Source organism: Trametes versicolor (genome assembly GCF_000271585.1).
Source record: "Trametes versicolor FP-101664 SS1 unplaced genomic scaffold TRAVEscaffold_4, whole genome shotgun sequence".
NCBI classification, from domain to species: domain Eukaryota; kingdom Fungi; phylum Basidiomycota; class Agaricomycetes; order Polyporales; family Polyporaceae; genus Trametes; species Trametes versicolor.
In genome coordinates, this window is record NW_007360324.1 from 930,844 (window position 1) to 948,440 (window position 17,597).

The 17,597-nt window shown below is 56.3% G+C and overlaps 6 protein-coding genes across 6 annotated transcripts; 3 read left to right on the forward strand and 3 right to left on the reverse strand.

The window, feature by feature from the left end:
- Positions 1-996: 996 nt before the first annotated feature.
- TRAVEDRAFT_19023 (uncharacterized protein) lies at positions 997-1,945 on the reverse strand (the record flags this gene model as incomplete). Its single annotated transcript, XM_008037799.1, has 4 exons — positions 997-1,140; positions 1,216-1,338; positions 1,433-1,669; positions 1,733-1,945. 4 exons carry the CDS (start codon positions 1,943-1,945, stop codon positions 997-999), a joined length of 717 nt encoding a protein of 238 aa, XP_008035990.1.
- Positions 1,946-2,535: 590 nt separating this feature from the next.
- TRAVEDRAFT_63888 (FACT complex subunit SPT16) lies at positions 2,536-6,734 on the reverse strand. Its single transcript, XM_008038502.1, has 16 exons — positions 6,620-6,734; positions 6,439-6,552; positions 6,296-6,380; positions 5,959-6,236; positions 5,503-5,910; positions 5,279-5,443; positions 5,102-5,223; positions 4,604-5,042; positions 4,382-4,552; positions 4,019-4,328; positions 3,850-3,965; positions 3,250-3,779; positions 3,058-3,196; positions 2,845-3,007; positions 2,749-2,787; positions 2,536-2,686 (listed from the first exon to the last, which is right to left on the reverse strand). Exons 1-16 carry the CDS (start codon positions 6,686-6,688, stop codon positions 2,571-2,573), a joined length of 3,264 nt encoding a protein of 1,087 aa, XP_008036693.1. The 5' UTR covers positions 6,689-6,734; the 3' UTR covers positions 2,536-2,570.
- A 391-nt stretch (positions 6,735-7,125) lies between these two features.
- TRAVEDRAFT_164992 (acetyl-CoA synthetase-like protein) lies at positions 7,126-9,419 on the forward strand. Its single transcript, XM_008038503.1, has 7 exons — positions 7,126-7,416; positions 7,464-7,553; positions 7,603-7,717; positions 7,772-8,077; positions 8,132-8,395; positions 8,451-8,747; positions 8,809-9,419. The coding sequence occupies exons 1-7, from the start codon at positions 7,210-7,212 to the stop codon at positions 9,246-9,248; spliced, it is 1,719 nt and encodes a 572-aa protein (XP_008036694.1). The 5' UTR covers positions 7,126-7,209; the 3' UTR covers positions 9,249-9,419.
- A 563-nt stretch (positions 9,420-9,982) lies between these two features.
- On the reverse strand, positions 9,983-12,797 carry TRAVEDRAFT_45551 (uncharacterized protein; the record flags this gene model as incomplete). The annotated part of the gene is made up of 8 exons (XM_008038080.1): positions 9,983-10,008; positions 10,063-10,329; positions 10,381-10,473; positions 10,525-10,599; positions 10,655-10,918; positions 10,970-11,323; positions 11,375-11,594; positions 11,646-12,797. 8 exons carry the CDS (start codon positions 12,795-12,797, stop codon positions 9,983-9,985), a joined length of 2,451 nt encoding a protein of 816 aa, XP_008036271.1.
- A 240-nt stretch (positions 12,798-13,037) lies between these two features.
- TRAVEDRAFT_164994 (uncharacterized protein) lies at positions 13,038-15,238 on the forward strand (the record flags this gene model as incomplete). The annotated part of the gene is made up of 11 exons (XM_008038504.1): positions 13,038-13,144; positions 13,197-13,436; positions 13,487-13,577; positions 13,631-13,857; positions 13,914-13,952; positions 14,001-14,033; positions 14,092-14,148; positions 14,201-14,312; positions 14,364-14,695; positions 14,750-14,883; positions 14,941-15,238. The coding sequence occupies exons 1-11, from the start codon at positions 13,076-13,078 to the stop codon at positions 15,236-15,238; spliced, it is 1,632 nt and encodes a 543-aa protein (XP_008036695.1). The 5' UTR covers positions 13,038-13,075.
- Positions 15,239-15,625: 387 nt separating this feature from the next.
- On the forward strand, positions 15,626-16,847 carry TRAVEDRAFT_27931 (uncharacterized protein). The gene is made up of 6 exons (XM_008037894.1): positions 15,626-15,963; positions 16,013-16,075; positions 16,128-16,292; positions 16,342-16,515; positions 16,565-16,648; positions 16,700-16,847. The coding sequence occupies exons 1-6, from the start codon at positions 15,691-15,693 to the stop codon at positions 16,709-16,711; spliced, it is 771 nt and encodes a 256-aa protein (XP_008036085.1). The 5' UTR covers positions 15,626-15,690; the 3' UTR covers positions 16,712-16,847.
- Positions 16,848-17,597: the final 750 nt, after the last annotated feature.

Here is a 17,597-nt window from a genome sequence, read left to right on the forward strand (position 1 = left end):
ACAGAAGTAACAGCGCACGTTATTCGGACGGAATATTGAAACCTGCGACATCCGATTGAGGAGGAGCGATCGCGACCTAGACATAGCCAGGACTGCAGTAGTAAGCGATTGCCTGGGATGACTCGAGCCTGGTCCTCAACATACCTTAGGCTAACCGAGATCAAATTTTGGAGCCAGCGCGCGGTCGAAGTAGAGTACGATGAGAAGGATGAGAGCTGCCCGATGCCCCCAAGGACTGGAGGAAGGAGGGATACCAGTGGAAGACCATGGTTAAGGTGCGTATGTTTGAGCGCTTAGAGGCCGGAGCTGATCCACAAATTTAAAAACAGCGACACACAACGACAATCATCGCTACCGGGCGCCGTGCCAGCGTACCGCCTGCGGCAGTGCCCCTCCTCGTCCCTGATATACAAATCAGGGATGCACACCTTCGAGTTTCGTCCTGGCTATACATACGTAACCCCTTCGCGATGTCACCGAGTCCGTTGGCTAGCTTCTGCCATAATTAGATCAATTTTTACAACATCCCCGGGCGGCGGGGGCTGACAAAGACATTCAACATCCGAATCGGCTGATGAGCAACACACCAAGTATATGACAATGCATGACCGAGTCCGCACCACCGTGAGTCACACGAACATTATAGGCTCCCCAACCTCACTGGCAGGTCGTCCGTCCAAGATACCGCTGGTGTTACCGGCAGCATCCGATACAGTGACGAGCAAGCTCAGTGAGCCTCGTTAACTTGTACACCAGCTTCCGATGCTCACTGGCAACGACCTCCAAGACATCCACCGTGTTCCTTCTGATCATACGTTTCGCCTGCGTTTAGCTGAGGGGGGGTATTATTAAATACGTGGAACAATCGCAGCGCATAATTAATCGCACGACCCGCGTTATCTGCTGCCAAAGATCCACAACGTCGCAACGCCGACGAAGTTGGGAACAGTACCGACCGGACTTCGGGGTACGGCATGATTAGAAGGGCCCCGCCCCTCACTCTGCACGCAGGACGCCGAGCACAGGCTGCCAACTGGACTTCGACACATGGCGCAACTCCAGGAGCACCAACCTCTCGAACCCCGCAGTCCCCGGTCCCAGGCCGAGCCGAGGCAGCCCAAAGGACGCGCTCTGGTTCCGCTAGCGCAAGCCGAGGATCAGCACCACATGCAAAACAACAGCTTCTAGCACTACGCGAAACTGGCGCGCACTCACGTTCATGTAGTCATGTATCTCTCGTGCAATCTTCTCCGCAAGTTTTCCCTTGGTGATGGAGCGGAAACCGCTCGACGGGGCCCGCACGTTGATCTGTCGCTCGTACGGCCTGCAGCCCACAATCTACCCGCGGGCGCAGTATGGGTCAGCGCTGCAAAAAAAAATACAGCTGCGCGCGCGCCACTACCGCACATCACGGAGCCGGAGCTGCACACACCTCGAGGCGCACTGACTGCTTCTGGCTCAGGTGGTCTCCTGAAAACACGGCCTCGTCCCGATCCAGCAGCAGCGCGACGTTACCGGACAATGCGTCCGCTAGCTTGACGTATGGCGTGGACCACGTCCGGAAAAGGATCGGGGGTTTCGGATGGAACCGACGTTTCGCGACGTACTCCTGCTGCGGGAGGAGCTCGTACGCGCGGTCCTGCACAGTCACTTGTGTGTGCGGCTGCGCCTGCATAGCAAACCGGTAAGCTGGCTCGACGAAAAAAAACACGTCTAACTACCCGTTACTTACCGCCGAGGTCGACGCGGCTCCCGGCGCCGGGCCTTGCGCAGCAGGCACCGAGGTCGTGTGCGAGGAATGGGCCATGGTCAGACCGTGTTCTCTCCAGTACTGGTCGTTCGCCGCTTCGAATGCCGCCAGGTAGTCCTCCGGCGTCCACGGGGTAGATTGTGATCCTGCAGCGTTTCCGCCGGCGCCGGGTTGCGTTTGGGCGTTCTGTTCCATCGGTCGGTTTTAGCAGCGAGCGCGGCGGGGTTGAAAAAGAGGGATCTAGGTGTTGTTCCTCATCTCTTGCACTCCCGTACGACGCAGTCTTTATACTGCGAGTGCGGTGGTGGGCCCGTCACCTTTTGCAGCTTTCGGGATATGAAACTCGACTCACCGGCGAACCTGCGCCTGCGTCCCCCAAAGCCCGCCTCACCGCCCGGCGATAGGAGCATGAAGCACACTGTCCACTGCGGGGGCGCGACACTTCCTCGGAAGGGCACTGCTCTTCGGCCAGGAACACTTTAAAGTGGACACACCCGTCGACAGGCGGCTAACAGTCCGCGGTTAATGGTTGCCTGGCACACGGCGGCAGGTGCCCTTTCGCTGCTTGTCTAGCTGTCGCGAACCGGGAGACAAACACCGACCTTGTCCCATGGGGCCAGATTGGCATGATGTCATCAAAAACTTGCGGGACGCGCGAGGCCTAATGTCACCAGCAGAATGGACAGAACTGACGCGCGCGGGCAGCGCGCCACCGCAGACATGATACAATGAGAAACATTAGACAGTGAGCACGACGCAAGATAGAGTACATAGAGTGAAAGACCACATAGAGTCAAGGCATCGACCGCCCTCCCGACGCTCACCGCTTGCCGTTTGCCTTCGCCTTGGCCTTCGGCTTCGCAGCAGACTTCTTCGCGGGGCGATCCGAGTCGTCGGATTCGTGCCCACGACCTGTCTCGATGCGCTTCTTGTCAGCTGTAAAATGGCCGGTCAGGACGGCGCAATTATTTTCCCACAACGTGGCACAACCGGCGTACCTTTCGCCGCCTTGCGCTCAAGCTCGTCCCAGTCATCGCCTGCGCAAAAAAATTTCGTCAGCAAGGTCAATCAGACGCCAACAAGACCACACAAACCCTCGCTCTCCTCAGAGCCAAAGTCAGAGCCGCTGCCCTCATCATCGCTCGCGTCTGAGCCGTCATCGTAGGCGCTCTCCTCCTGGCTGCTCTCGGAGCTCTCCATATCAGCAGACGACGCCGCGAACTCTGATTCCGTGTCAGAGTCGTCGTCGGCCTCGCTCTGCGTGGGAATTAGCAAAATTTCGAGGCACGACCCATGTGGACACACACCTCCTCCCCGGCCGCAGCACCGCCCAAGAAGCTCCAGCCGCCCTGCTGGAAAAACTCGTATGGGTCCTCGTTGATGGTCTTCATGATGGGCCCCCAGTTTAAGTTGACGGGTCCCTCGCTCAGGGGTATGTCCACGGAGCTAGTGGTAATGTTTCAGCGGGGTTAGTGGCGCCATTTGGGGGACCGACTCACTCTAGCCAGTTCTTCACATCATCAAGCTGCGAGCTGGGGATGGAGTTGATGTGGAGCGGCGCCTTTGTGAAGTCCTTGAAGATAAGCACCATGTCGAACTGTTTCAGTCCGAATTGTACGCGCTCTAGCGACGCGATCTCGATATCCGAGAGAGTGACAACAAGGAACGGCGGGTCAGAGAGATGCACGAGGCATTCCGTCGTGGGCTGCAGACGAACGTTGGTGCGGAAAGGTACACCTTCGAACGACAGCTCGCGGAACGGGATGTCAGGCTCCAACGTGTCACCGGTCTGAATTGAAGTCAGCGAGCCGTAACGAGGATATAGATAAGGCAAGTGCAGTACCGAAGCCGTCGCAGCCTCTGCGATTTTCTCGGAGAAAAGCTTGAACTCCTTGTTCAGCATCTGGCGTCGCTTCCGCTCTTGCTGCTCCAGCTCCAGCTCGTCCTCGTCGCCGTACCGGTACTTGCGCTTACGGTTACCCGTCTCGTCGAACTGAACGTCGGACGCTTCGCGGTAGAATTGGACGTCCTGCATGATAGATGAGCCCACTGTATCACACCGGGTTGGCAACACCCCCTTAAATCTTAACTAAACTTACATGCGCCTTCTTCTTCCCGATCATGATTGGCGCCTTGAGATGTACGTGGATAATGACCAGAAGTTCATGGTCGCACGGCTGGAAGAAGAGGTGCTTCACATTACTGAAGAGGATGTCTGACAAAACTTATTAGCACTGCAGCACATATTACCGGTACGAGAAGTCATACCGATCTTCTGCGAGCCCATAGGCGACTGGTAGCGGAGACCATTCTGATGTATCTCGACCTCGCCGGGAAGGCGTTTGCCATCCAGCGCTGGCCGGACGAAAACTTCAGGCAGCTTAGTTGGGCGCCGTCCTTTGACCTCGACCAACGTGTCCTGCTCGATGACGTCCGCCATCTCCTTCTTCTGTTGCTCGCGTTTGTTAACCTCCTTCTTCATGTCGGTTATCTGCTTCGAAATCGCATCAAAGCGGTGCCCGTCCGGAGACCGATATGTGATTGAGCGGATGAAAGTAGCGTCTGGATCTTCGAAGGGCTATTGCAAATTGCATCAACAGCGGCTCAAGTGCAAGGCATGAAGCTACTCACTGTATCTTCCTTCCTCCCGGCTAGCTGACCTGGTGTTTGGAAGTTGACCCGGAGATAGGTGAACTCGCCCTCGTCGTTCTTGCTGACGTTCTTGATCGTGTTGATGTGGAATGGAACAGCGTAACCATGCACGGGCAATACCACCGTCTGAGCCTTCCGGTCTACATAAATCTGGGACGGATCTGTGAGCGTGCTGTCATGGGCTCCGGGTATAATACGTACCCGGAGAGTTTCAACTTCACGCGGCAGGCCTGCCTCGCCCTTGTAGCTCTGGAAGCGCTTCCAGCCCTTGCCCTCTTTGCCACCAAGTCCACCGCCGCTCTCAGAGAATCGCACGAGGCCCTCCTGGTGCAGCCTCCCGTGCAGTTCACGCTGGTGTTCTGCGATCTTAGCCGACATAGACTGTACTGAATCTTCCTGCGCGGCGCTTCTTGTCTTATTGCGAAGAACCTTCCCGCCGGCCGTCTTGTGTTTGGTGGGCGAGGCGTTACCGTTGGCCTTCGCCGTGGGAGCCTTCTTGGCCGGCGCCTTGGACGGCTGGCCCTCAGCCTCGTCCTGGTTTAGAAAGAACAGCGTGTCCTTGACGGACTTGACACCAGTCGTTAGACACGTGGCCTTGTCAGCGCCGACGAGCACAGTGTCTACGAGCTGGAGAGCATATCTGGACGGTTTGGGCGTTGTTAAAACCGTACTAGAGAGTCAATCTAGGCGATTACGTACTTCTTGCCACCTTCCTCCAGACCGGTGAATCCCAGGACAAGGTTGAAGACCATGTTGGCACGCAGCTTCCGGTTGTTCTTCGGAGACAGGAGGTATGAGGCGTCACGGAATTCCATGCCCATCTACAAAGTCTTCCATAAGATGAAAATCGCAGCCGGATATAAGTCGAATACATACACCGTGGCCCATGTTCTTCACAAAATGGGATTCTAGTTCGGGCTTCTTTTCCTTGATGTAAGAAAGCGCGGACTGATACAACTCCTTGGAGACGACCCCCTCTTTCATGCGTGAGAGAACTTCTGACTGAAGCGAGACTAGAAGAGAGTAGATGGCTTCTTGCTCCTGCATAGGACAACGACAGTTTAAGAAGAGTCCCGTTGAAAGTCAAGCGACTGTCTTACCTTCGATGGATCAACGATGAAACTTCGGCCAAGGTTCGCGCAGTAGCTTCTGTACCGCATGCCGACGGACACGAGCAAGACGCCCTTGTGCGAGACGTCGTCTGGCGAAGACTCAGCCACGGGGCTTAGATCATAGCCCGTACTCGTCGATTGTGACTGGATGATAGGAGGGTAGCAGAACTCGGTAGACCCCCAGTCCACGTCGTTCAGTCCCCGTCCCTTACTCCAAACCTTCATGTCGGGGCCTTTGGCTTTGTCGCCTTCGCCGTATCCGATCCTGGCCTCGATTTGCGTGGCGAAGGTCTCATGAGAAATCTTCGCCTCTCGGTCCAATATCGTTTCTAGCTTGGGGGCAACGTAGTGCGAGAGCAGAGTGGAGGTAAGGGTTGATGCAACGCGTATGCTTTTCTGAAACCGGGAGTCAGACCGGTGAATATCGCGTCAAAAAGGACTTACGAGCTCCTCCTCGTCCTTGGCTGCAAGGAACGATGCCACAGCGGGAGCCATATCCACCAGAGTGGGCTTCTTCTCGGCATCTGACACTGCCTTATTCCACTCATCCACCAGCTTCCCGGACTGCTGCTCTTTGGTCAGGGTGGCTACCTGATCGAGGGATACGTAGGCCTCAAGGAACCGGGGAACAGCGTCGGTCGGGGGCTCTTTCGCCTTGGCTTGGACGAAGAACTCGATCGGCACGGGAGCATTCGAGTTCTTCAGTTGAGACAGGATTTTAGCTAGTAGAAGAGAGTGACGTTCAAGCACGACCCGCACGCGTGCAATTCGAACTTCGTACCTTTTGAGGCCGAGCAGAGTATTGAAAGCCTGTTCTTCTCAAACATAAGGAAGGTAGATGGGAATTCGAAGCCCAGGAGCCATGTCTAGGACGGAAGACACGTGTGAGTTGGCGAGGGCTTGGTCGAGATTCAAGAGACGCACCTGGAACGCCGTGCCCTTGCGAATTGGTTCATCCTCTCCAGCAGGATCTCCAGCAACAAGCAGGAGCGCGCCAACTTCTGATATAGAGCTGTACTCGTCCTCTTTTTGCGCATTCTAAAATGAGTAGCAGAGAAATTAGGTCCCTCCTGGAGGCGTCCGGCTGAGTGTGAGGTTCACGCACATTCCACGCATCATAGACGGTGCGAAGACGTTTTGAGAAGAGTCCCGCGTTTAGCTCAATCTTGGACATGGCGGATTGCTCAAGACTGCTCTGGCAGCTAGACAGGAGGGTCGAGGAGATGGAGGTCCGCAGGAGAGAGCGCGTTCGTTGTGGCGCGTCTGTAACACGCTCAGAGCGGAGTCTTAATGAGTGCGTGACGTGCACGTGATTGTGACAGTACTATTGTCACGGCGCGACTCGACGCGTTCGAGCGGGCCGGCTCGCGCGGCGAGTCGATGTGAACGAGTCGGACGAGTCTGAGTCTGCGTAAATATGCTGGACACAGGCTGCTTGAGCGTGTCCGTGTATTGCCAATGGGGAGAAACTTCGTATTGACAGAGGACGATGACGGCGGGCGAAGCTGATGCGAGTGGACCGGGAGGACGGCCGGGCGAACACAGCGTCTACCGGTTCCAGCAACGTAATATACTCCTCGTCGACGTCCTTCGTCTCTCCCAACTCTCCGCTATCTTCGCCCTTTGCAAGTACTCTTGGTCTTCGCTGGCTGCCCCTTAGCTCTCTCTGAGCAAGCCCACGCAGGCGCACCGATCATGGCACTCTCAGACTATCTGGTCACGGATGACCTTACCATCATCCTGGCTCTCGTCGCCGCTGGCCTCTTCCTCCTACACAACCTCTACAAGCCTCAGGCCCTAGTGCATCCCATCTTGCTGGGAAGACAGAGCGATGTGGCCCGAGTGAGGAACCCGAAGGAAAGCGCGGTCTACCGCAACTACAGCACTGGAATGCTTGGACGCGTATGTGCCGACTCACCTCTCATCATCCTCAACTCACCATCCCCCAGTTCCCTCTGCGCCCGACTAAAGACCAACACGTTCTGCTGGATCTTGTAAAGCCGGACGCAGACGCGCCTCGTACACTTTGGTCCACCAAAGTAAGTTGTCCTATCAGCTTCTTCCCATTACGACTCTCAATTGCACCAGATCACGAACCCCGAGCTCAGAGCTCGCGTCGCTAACGTCGGTGCTGGCCTTCTGCGTCTTACCGGCATCGCGCCCCAAGAGTCAAATGTCCTGCTTCTGCTCAATGACAGCCTCGGTATGTCGTGTCCCCCGATCGAAAGTAGACGCCGGTATTAATGTACATGCACAGAATTCATCGTTGCCGATTTGGCACTCGCGTCGCTCTCTATCCCTTCGCTGACCCTGTCCTCCCTCGCGTTGTTGTCACCGGTATTCGAGAATCACGCACCTTCGGTCATCATTTCCCAGGCGGAATTCCTCCCGCAGCTCCTTGAGCTCGTTTACGAAGCGAACGAGAGCAGCCAGCACACGATTGTCGTAGTTGGCGATATTAGCAATGCGAAACTGCCCCGCTCGAACAACGTGAAGATCGTCAAGTGGGAAGATGTCGAGCGCGAAGGTGCCTCGGCGGACAAGCCCGCTCTCCCTGTTCCGAGTTCGTACCTAAATCCTCCCCTAGTACGCTAAATAGTCTAACTGCTCTTACTAGATCCTGAGGAGGTCTTCACTGTATCGTTCTTCGAGACACCCGCCGGACCCGAGGGCGTGCAACTCACGCATCAAAACCTGACGGCCGGTGTGGCTGCAACCCGGGCCCTGATGCCGCCCTCCAGCGCGATGTCGCCGCTGGACACCATTCTCTCCGCCTACCCCCTCAGCTCTCCTTACGGCCGCGCAGTCGCCTACACCGCGCTCTTCGAAGGGACCAGCTTTGTCACGGTCGACAGCACCAAGCTGATCAAGCCCGAAGGAGGTCAGTACTCCCCACCATGCCGGTTTAATAGCGAGCACTGAGTCCCCCTCACCAGCAACCCCTGCCACCGGCCTGAAGGACCTCCGCACCACGGCCTCGTACAGCACGTCTTCGCCGACGATCCTCTTCGTCCGCCCGGACCATCTCACGAGCCTCAGCGACACAATCCTCCAGGAAGCGAAGAAGGCGTCCTGGCTCCTACACAACTTCGCGTGGCGCCACAAGCTCGCCGGCATCCTCGAAGGCTACATCACGAAGCAGAGCCTCTGGGACCGCCTCGTCTTCGACAGCGCGCGTGTGAAGGTCATGGGCAAGGGTGCCGGCACGGTGCGCGCCGTCATCGTCAGCGGAGGTACGTTACACCTTCTCCGACTCCCTGCTATGACAACTGACTAATGCTCGTTTCGCCTCAGGTACGCTTGAGGCGCAGGCATTCACCCCCGCCCGCATCGCGCTGTCCGTCCCCGTCATCAACGCGCACACCCACCCCCTCGTCGCCGGGCCCGTCTTCGCGTCCCACGCGCTCGACCTGCAGACCTTCGGCACCGGGAACTCGGGCGCCGCATCGACGTCCGCCGCCGACGCATACGCGTTCACGTACCTCGCACCCGTCGGCCCGCCCTCGGTGAACGTCGAGGCGAAGCTCAGCGGCGTGGACGATACCGCCGTCGAGGCGGGCGCGGACCCAGTCGGGGAGCTGCACGTGCGCGGGCCGTCTGTTGGGCGGCCGCTGTCTGTGACGGTTGAGGACGAGTCGCTGGAGGAGGAGCTGCGCGGATGGCGGGCGACGGGCGAGCGCGCCAAGGTCGCTCCAAACGGCACCTTCAAGGTTGCCGTTGGTTCCAAGGCTTGAAACGTCCAGCCTCGTCGACGCTTTTGCGGATGATATGCAGGTTGCGACGGGGAGGCGGAGGCGTAGGATATAGCTGCATCGCTCGCTGTATAACATGTGGATGCTCAAGGACTTGTTGATCTACGACGGAGCTACATTTAATTGCGCATCGACGCCGAAACGAATATTCGTAGCAGTGGGATGAGCTCGAGATCCATAGTTCTTTGTCTCCCAACGCAACGACTTCAGGCTCCCGAGAAACCTTACGGAGCAACCGTGATGGTGGAAATCGAAAAGATATATGCACCCCAACTGCTAGAACACGAACACTCGACATAACGATCTGCCCTATGAACGCAAGACAGCGAGCCACAACGATCCCTTCCACATGTACACCAGTAGCCAGCACGCGGCTTGATTAAGGTCTTGAAGCTTGGACTTCCCTCGTCGGGCGTTCAGGATCTGCAAAGATTAGTAAAACAATCGCAGGATGGACGGGATGTCGCCCAAAATATTCGAATACAGCGCCACCTTCGGGACGTAGAAATATTACCCATGTCGTTGAAGTCTCGAACTTGCGGAGACTGGAGGTCTTCCGGAAGGGGGAAGGAGGGGAGTGGGACGGAAGCAACACTCCGCAGACAAACGCAGGGCCAGTCGAAGACGTGCTTCGAAAGACTCTACGCTCACTGCGGAGGGCCTGACGGGACATCCTCGGCTATGAGGGCTGGTAGCAAGTACCGTCTTCAAAGCGGTCACTGCACCCTGGGGCGTTTCGCGTCTAATTTGAGAGTGTAAGTAACATTCCCGCTGCATTCTGAACACTGGTACGTACCTGGAGTGCTAGCGATCTCGAGTTGGCTGGGGTCGTCGTCGAAGTCGTCAAGCTCGACTTCGTCATATGTCCGCTTCGATGACTTGCTCGCCAGAGTCGCCGAAGAACTCTTGCGCGATAGTGCATCTGCTTGGTCCACGCTAGGGGCCGGCACGGCGTCGACGTCTAGCACATCGTCGCCGTCGTCCCAGTCGTCGGCGAGCCCATCCTCTTCCTCACTTGATAATGTTGTGCTTTCCTCATTCGCCAGAGGATCGTCGTCGTAGTCTGCAGGTAGCGTCAGAAAACTCCCACTTCGACGAGAGGCAGACAACTCACTTTGTGAGTGTTCAGCGTGATCGAGATGTGCTGCAGTCGACTCATCGTCGTGTTGGCCAGTGCCGTCGTCTTGCGAATGAGATTCGTCGTAGTCTACGAGACGGTCAGTGACGCGAAGCGAAGGTTATGTGACGCAAGACTTACTGTCCGCACTGTCGAGATGCGAGAATGTATCAGTATGTTCCTTTGTGTCCAAACCGTCGTTGAGTAATTGAGGATCTGGGCCAATTTTTGTGTTAGCGGAAGGCCTATACTATAGAACGAGGATGCATACCTTCGTCATCCTGCGCCCCGGACGCAGCATACGGATCGCCCAGACCCACATCGTCAGAGAAGCTTTGGAGGGTATCTTCATGCGCATCAACGCCTTCTACCTCCACGTAAGCCGAGTCCTGAGGGGCGTCCTCGACAGCGCCAGTGTGAGTATACTCCGCATTCTCCGTCTGCCCACCGATCTCCTCTGGTAGGTCATCTCCGAATTCATCCTCGTCGTCGGGGAACTCATCGTGTCCGACGTAGTCACCCCCCTCCTCCGCGTCTGCATGCTCGTGAACTTCATTCGCATCAAGTGTACCTTCGCCATCTTCACCATCGTCCTGCTCATGTTCGTCTTCGAGATCTGCCGCCTCAGCTTCGTCGGCATCGAGAGGCGCTGCTGTAGCTTCCCTGCTCAATCCCTCGAGCGCAGCTGTACCATCTTCTCCGACAGATTGTTCTGGAACAGCTTCAGGGAGCTCAGATGCCCCGTGGTCATCTGTCGACCCGAAACTTGGGGCCAAGACCTCGGCTTCGGGACCGTCTACACCCTCGTGGAGCTCTTCATGAGCCCCGTCTTCAGTGCCCTCGATGAGCCCGTCGTGGTGCTCGTCGACGCTTTCTCGCGCATCCCCATCTTCGGCGTAGTGGTGTGGGACCTCTTCGGCATCGTGAGATACTCCAGATTCTACGCGGCATAGGTTAGCCACAGCATGTTCGTGGAAGGCGGTAAACTTACGTTGTTCGTGAACAGGGTCCGACGCAGGAGCACCTGAAAGCAGTTCGTCGCCATCGGCGGTCAGATTAAGCCGTGAGATCTGGTCTCGGAGCAGGTGATAACGAGTAACGAATCGAGGGGCGACAAATTTTAGCTTGAGCCGCAACGGCCCTTGCAAGTCAGAGCCACCGTGTATGACGTCGAGTTCATGCAAGGTGACTTCATGCGCGTATACGTTATCCTAAAGACTCGTCAGTGTTTCGCAGGAAGCCCGAAAGTGATAACAACACACCTCGCATATCGCAAGCTTGAGTTCGTATGCGTCCAATACCAACTCCGCGTCCGAGCTGCCCGGAAGGTTCTCGATGCATTCTTCATGACGAAGAGCATCGAAGACAGAAGAAAGGGGCTCGTAGTACAAGGTTGGTCGATCGTGCAGCAAGAGACGGAGTGGTTCAGCAGCATGCTCAGACTTACTGCCTTCCGGCGTGCTCGGGGACGCATCGGACTGAGGCTGGTTGAAGAGACAGTATTCCGCATATTCAGCGGAAGGAGGAAGAGACAATAGCACAGGTGGTGGGGGATCGATGTAGACGCCGTCCGAGATCTCGTGCGGATCATCAGCAGCAAGCTCATACGCAGACTCCTCGCTAGGGTGCAGGCCGACAGGATCAACCGGTACCGCAGGAGATGCTTGGTCGACATCAGAGGGGCCAGAGGGTACTGGTTCCAGAAGGTGATCTTCTGGCGAGTGCAGTTCCAATGCGGCGGGATCGGTGCTTGTGCTTGCGTCTTCAGCGTGATTAGGTGTCGGGAGCACTGGAAGTTCCCCGGGACTGTTATTGTCTCTGACGACGGCAGATACATCTAGGACAGAAGGAGAGGACGGTGACACAGCGTGGTGTACATCTCCCCTGAGCGTGGTCGATGACTCGGCCAACGCGTCTGTCTCCGCCAGATGCTCCGGATGGGCGGTAGAGTCTGTCTCCACATAGAGAGCAGAGTCATCTCTGATGGGCTCGACGGGGTAGTGCGAGCCTGACGCCACCGGCGCCCCGCCGTCGTAAGGAGGCACGTGCATCATCTCCGGATTTTCTGCTTTGGCGTCCCCGGCGACGTCGGTAGGACCCGCTGGCGGAATGGATGCACCTCGAGAGACGTCAAGAACTTCGACGTCCTCTAGCTCTTGATCGTAGTAGCCGTCGCCATCGTCCGCCATTTCGTACTCGGTGATCGCCGCGTCGTCGTCGAGGTCGTCCAGCATTTCGACCTCGATACCCTCCTGCATATAGTCGAACGTAGCAGTGTCTGCGGGGTACGCGACATCGCCCATACTTGCCTCGGCGGACAGCCAAGAATCTGCAGCTCCGGGATACATCGATACGTCGAGATCTCCGGAGTCTGTCATCGGAGCGTCGAAAGATTCAGCCATGATCATAGACATGAGAAAGCCAGGATGTGAGCGTTGTTTTTGTGGACAGAGTTCCAGTAGAGAGAGGTGGGAGGTGGGATTAATGAGAGAGTCGTGTTGCGGCGGCCACTCTAAGCACCAAGGCTGCGGGTTTAGGGCAGGTCGGCTGGGACTTGATCGCGAACTTGCATTTTGCTCCTGCTTCATTGGTTCGGCGCCACAGCTGGTACCTGTTTCGACTCTCAAGTGTTTCTGGGCACTCTACTCGCGACTATTGCTACACGCTGCCAATGCTCCCATAGTCAGCGTAAATGGCGGACGCAGACACTGCAAGACTTTGCACCGAGATCGTGCGGTCGGTCTTCGGCCCTCTGACTGCGGTGAGTACTACCGAACCTGGCTCAACTCAATATAACTTACCTAGCTCTCCAGACCGTCACCTCCATCATCCTCACCCATGGACGCCTTGGGCTCCCACAACTACTTCGTTTCTCGAAAATGAAGCCTCGGACTGTCCGTGCCGCTATCCTAATTCTCGTACAACATAATCTACTATGGCACTCTCAATCTGAAGAGGAGGGAGAAGTCTTCGAAATCAATATCGACGAATGCCTCATGAGGCTGCGTTACGGTCGATATGTGTGGTTGGCAGAGCAGTTGTATGGGAAATCGGTGCGTGGCTACGCCTTCGCGCACCAGGACATGTCTCACCGTCCGTGCAGGGTGGGGAGATTATACAACTAGTGTTAGACCATGGCAAGTTGCGTCCGCCAGACATCATTGCGCAACTATCCATATACGACCCGGTCAAAGGTACGTCGTACTCAGTGAACGAATAGTGTAGTTACTTGACACAGACATGCTAGGCCCCGCCTTGCTCACTCAAACATTACACAAACTTGTCGACGAAGCTTACCTCAAGCCTTCAACACTACTGTCGCACTTCTCCCCTCGCGAAAAGCTGATTCGGTATGAGGGTGAAGAGAAGAGGAAAATACCCGGCTTTCCGACGGCAAGGGAGGTGCGCGAGGCTCGAGAAACCGCTCAGGCTCGATTGACGCGAGAGGAGGAGGAAGCCGAGCAAGTCGGTATGGTAAGTTCTCCTTTGCATTAAATTTATGAACGGAGGATGAAATGTATAGGTCCTAGAAACGCAAGGCGAAAGATTACTCGCATAAAGCTTCCAAGGTAATCCATCCCTACCGAGAAACCCGCATTCAGCTCACTAGTGTGTAGCGCAAAGCTATCGAAGAAGACGTGGAAGTAGACGTGAGTAACGTTCATAAATTCAATTTGCCTTCGCAGTTCTTATACAAGGTGCCTACAGGACGGAGTGTACTTCCGCGTCAACTGCGAGCGATTCAACGTGCACATCCGCAACAAGGTGAGAATTATAATGTATCCTCGCACGCGGCGTTTCTCACACTTCCCTACAGCTCATCGAAACTGCCGCCTCGGAACGTTTCAACGAGTCCGCAGGCACAGTCCTGCGCGCAACACTCAAAGCTACCGAGCCCAGGCAGAGGAAGCTTACCGACGTGCGATCCGGTGCGCGTCTTCGTGACTCCAATCGACGCATCCTCTGACACGGGAATGCAGATCCAACATCCTTCGCTAATGTTGCCATGCATCTCCCCGACGACGTAGACCTTGCCTCAGGACTTGTGTTGCAATCATCAAAAACTCCGCCAACGATGACGCTTGTCAAGGAATATCTCGGCATCCTAGCATCCGCCGATAATCCTACACCTGCCGGTCGAGCAGCCTCCTTCGTTTCTCTAGGAGGGTCAAAAGTACAAGTCGAGTTCGAGATTATTGCAAGGCGACTACAGCGACGGGTGCTTGAGAGTGTTGCGCGGGAACGGCATGGCGACGAGGGTGTCCGGATCATCCGTCTACTTGCGGACACGGGCATGATGGATGAGAAGCAGGTCAGCGCGACAGTTACCCACCGCCTCGTTATTCTCCGTTAATATGTCGCGTAGATATCCAAAATCGGGATGATGGCTGCCAAGGACGCTCGCCCGCTGCTGTCGGCGATGTCGGCGGAGTCGTTGGTCAGCCTTCAGGAAGTGCCCAAGAGCGCGGACCGCAACCCTACGCGGATGTTCTACCTATGGTGCGCTCATAACTGTTGTGACACATCTTGCGTCATACTCACCAGCCGACTATTTAGGTACGTCGATCTACAGAAGGCGTCGACAGTTCAGCTCCGCAGCTTGTACAAGACATTGTACAACATTGCAACGCGACGCCAGGCAGAGCAAGAGGAGCCGAACCTCAAAGCGGTCCTAGATAAGCGACAACGAAGTGATGTCAGCCAGGACGAAGAGAGGTTGCTGACGAGGAACGAGCGGGAGTTACTGGCACAGTGGGAGAAGAAGAGAGAGAAGTTGACGGTGCTTGAGACGAGGGTGGAGGAGGCCGTATTCATCCTACGCGACCTGGGTACCTTCGCTATCAATGACGATTGACTCGAGCTTCGTCTGGATACTGCATTAAGCTACCGCCGAGAGACGCAAGAGGATATCGACCTCATTACAGCCTGCAGAGATATCGGATAGCGGAAACATGACGTTGTCGTCGACCATGCGGCTTGTGCCACATGGCGTTGCCATGCATCCATTGGACGTGGGCGTGATGAAAGGAAGGAACAATAGGACGCTTGGACAGCGGCGGTCCTACCTCCCGCACGGGCCAGCGCCTACGGTGGCTAAGAGGCAGCGCGCGCGACGCGAAATAAGGTTTGCGTTCAACAAAACGCGCGCCGGGACACGTGACCCGCGACGCGCGCGTCCGTATAAAGTGCGCCGCTTCACCGCCTGGCCTTAACTCCCCTTCAACACTCCCCGTCCCCTAACTCTGCTCCCGCGCTCTCCCGCATCCACACTCAACCGCACCCACCCCCATCATCTCATCTCCATCAATGGCTACTGCACCGCGGTCCACTACTTCTGAGAAGCCTAAGTCTTCCGCCACGGACAAGCCCAAGTCCACCGCTGAGAAGCCCAAGTCTGCTGCGGCGGACAAGCCCAAGAGGGCCACTAAGGATCGCGCTACCAAGGAACCTAAGGAGAAGGTTGTGAAGGCAAAGCCTGCTACTGTTAAGAAGCCCAAGGCTGCTGCCGCCGCGAAGAAGACGAAGGCGACTGCTCAGGATGACGGCAAGTCGCACCCGTCCTGGAAGGACATGATCAAGGTCAGATATCCGATACAGCCATGTCGGCCTTCGCTCACTCTTGCTTCAGGAGTGCATCATTGCCCACAAGGAGGAGGCCCGCTCCGGCGTGTCGCGGTCCACCATCAAGAAGGTATGTGATCAATGTGGCTAAGTTGAACCTCGCCCAACCGACGTTGCCATAGTTCGTCAGCGAGAAGTACGGTCTCGATGCGACTTCGGCGGTCAACCTGTCCCACCTCAACCGCGCTATCACCAACGGAGCTGAGGAGGCGATCTTCGCTCTTCCCAAGGGCCCCTCCGGCAAGGTCAAGCTCGCTCCGAAGATCAAGCCGGCCCCCGCGAACGAGGTACGTTCGAAGCGTTCTACCCTTGGACGTCCTCCTGACAGGGCCGTAGAACGACGAGCCCGCCCCGGTGAAGAAGGCAGCTCCTGCGAAGAAGGCTGACGCGCCTAAGAAGGCCCCCGCGAAGCCCGCCGCTGCTGTGAAGAAGGCTCCGGCAAAGACTGCTAAGGCGGCGAAGGCAGCTCCCGCCAAGAAGGTCAGCAGCGCAAAGACCACCGAGAAGAAGGTTAGTGTCTCTTTCCTCAAACATCTAGCGTTTGCTCATTCGGTTACAGAAGACCGCTGCTAAGGCTGCCGCGACAAAGGCCACGAAAGCCAAGACCGCCGCGAAGCCTGCCGCTAAGCCACGAGCGAAGAAGGTGCGTACAGCTCTGGACGTTCGCGATGCATATAATTAATGTTGGCATTAGGCGGCTGCATGATTCGTTCTCCTTCGCGGTGTTGGTGGTCTATCTTATTATCTGGCTTGTCCCTCTTCATGTCGTGCAGCGTTCTACGGTCGTCGATTTGTGTACTAGTATATTCCTACGCTACTGTGTTTGTGTCCATACGTCTCTCGGAATCGATGGAATATCGATCACACGTATAATGCGCGATGAGCGAATGTCTCGTATGACTGTGGCGTACGTTTCAGCGTGTTTCTGGGTAGGAGGAGCAAATCCGAGTGAGGTGCCACAACGCTACTGGTGCTGTCGGCGTCAGCCACCGACGCGCCGGGCGACGCGTCGCGCTCACGTGATAATCTCCTATCCGGCGCCACGCCAACGTTGCTGGTGATGTCCTTTTATTAGGCATCGCACCTAAACGCGATTATTATTGCGGGCTTGCTGTCCAATCGACCTCATCAAGTAGCCTTCAGACGTCGTATGGAGCAAGGTACGATTTTTCCGCCCCACGCAAGCTCGAGCTCAAGCTCAAAGTTATTAGTACTAGTCAAGGGGCAATCAGCCAAGGGCTGGCCGACTCCAACCTCGGAAAGTGCGGTGCAAGACCCCGGACACCAGTCGAGGGGGGGACGTACCTCAGCCGAGATAAGATTGGGACACAGTCGACTACCGTTTACATGGGTCGTCGCAATCATAGTCGTTCTCTGTCTCATTTTTCTTGGTGCAGCGCCTGGTTCGAGCCCTGCATTGAGCTTGATAAGCCGGTTAATAACGGGAGAGGGACGAAACATCAGGTGTTTGGCTGGCCCGAAGCCTGAGCGGTCGACACCAGCCTGCAGATAGCCCTGCATAGCTCGGCAGTATGATTGAAATGTTGTTATGAGAGGCTCTGGTTGTCTCGAGAGCCGTCATTTGACTTGTC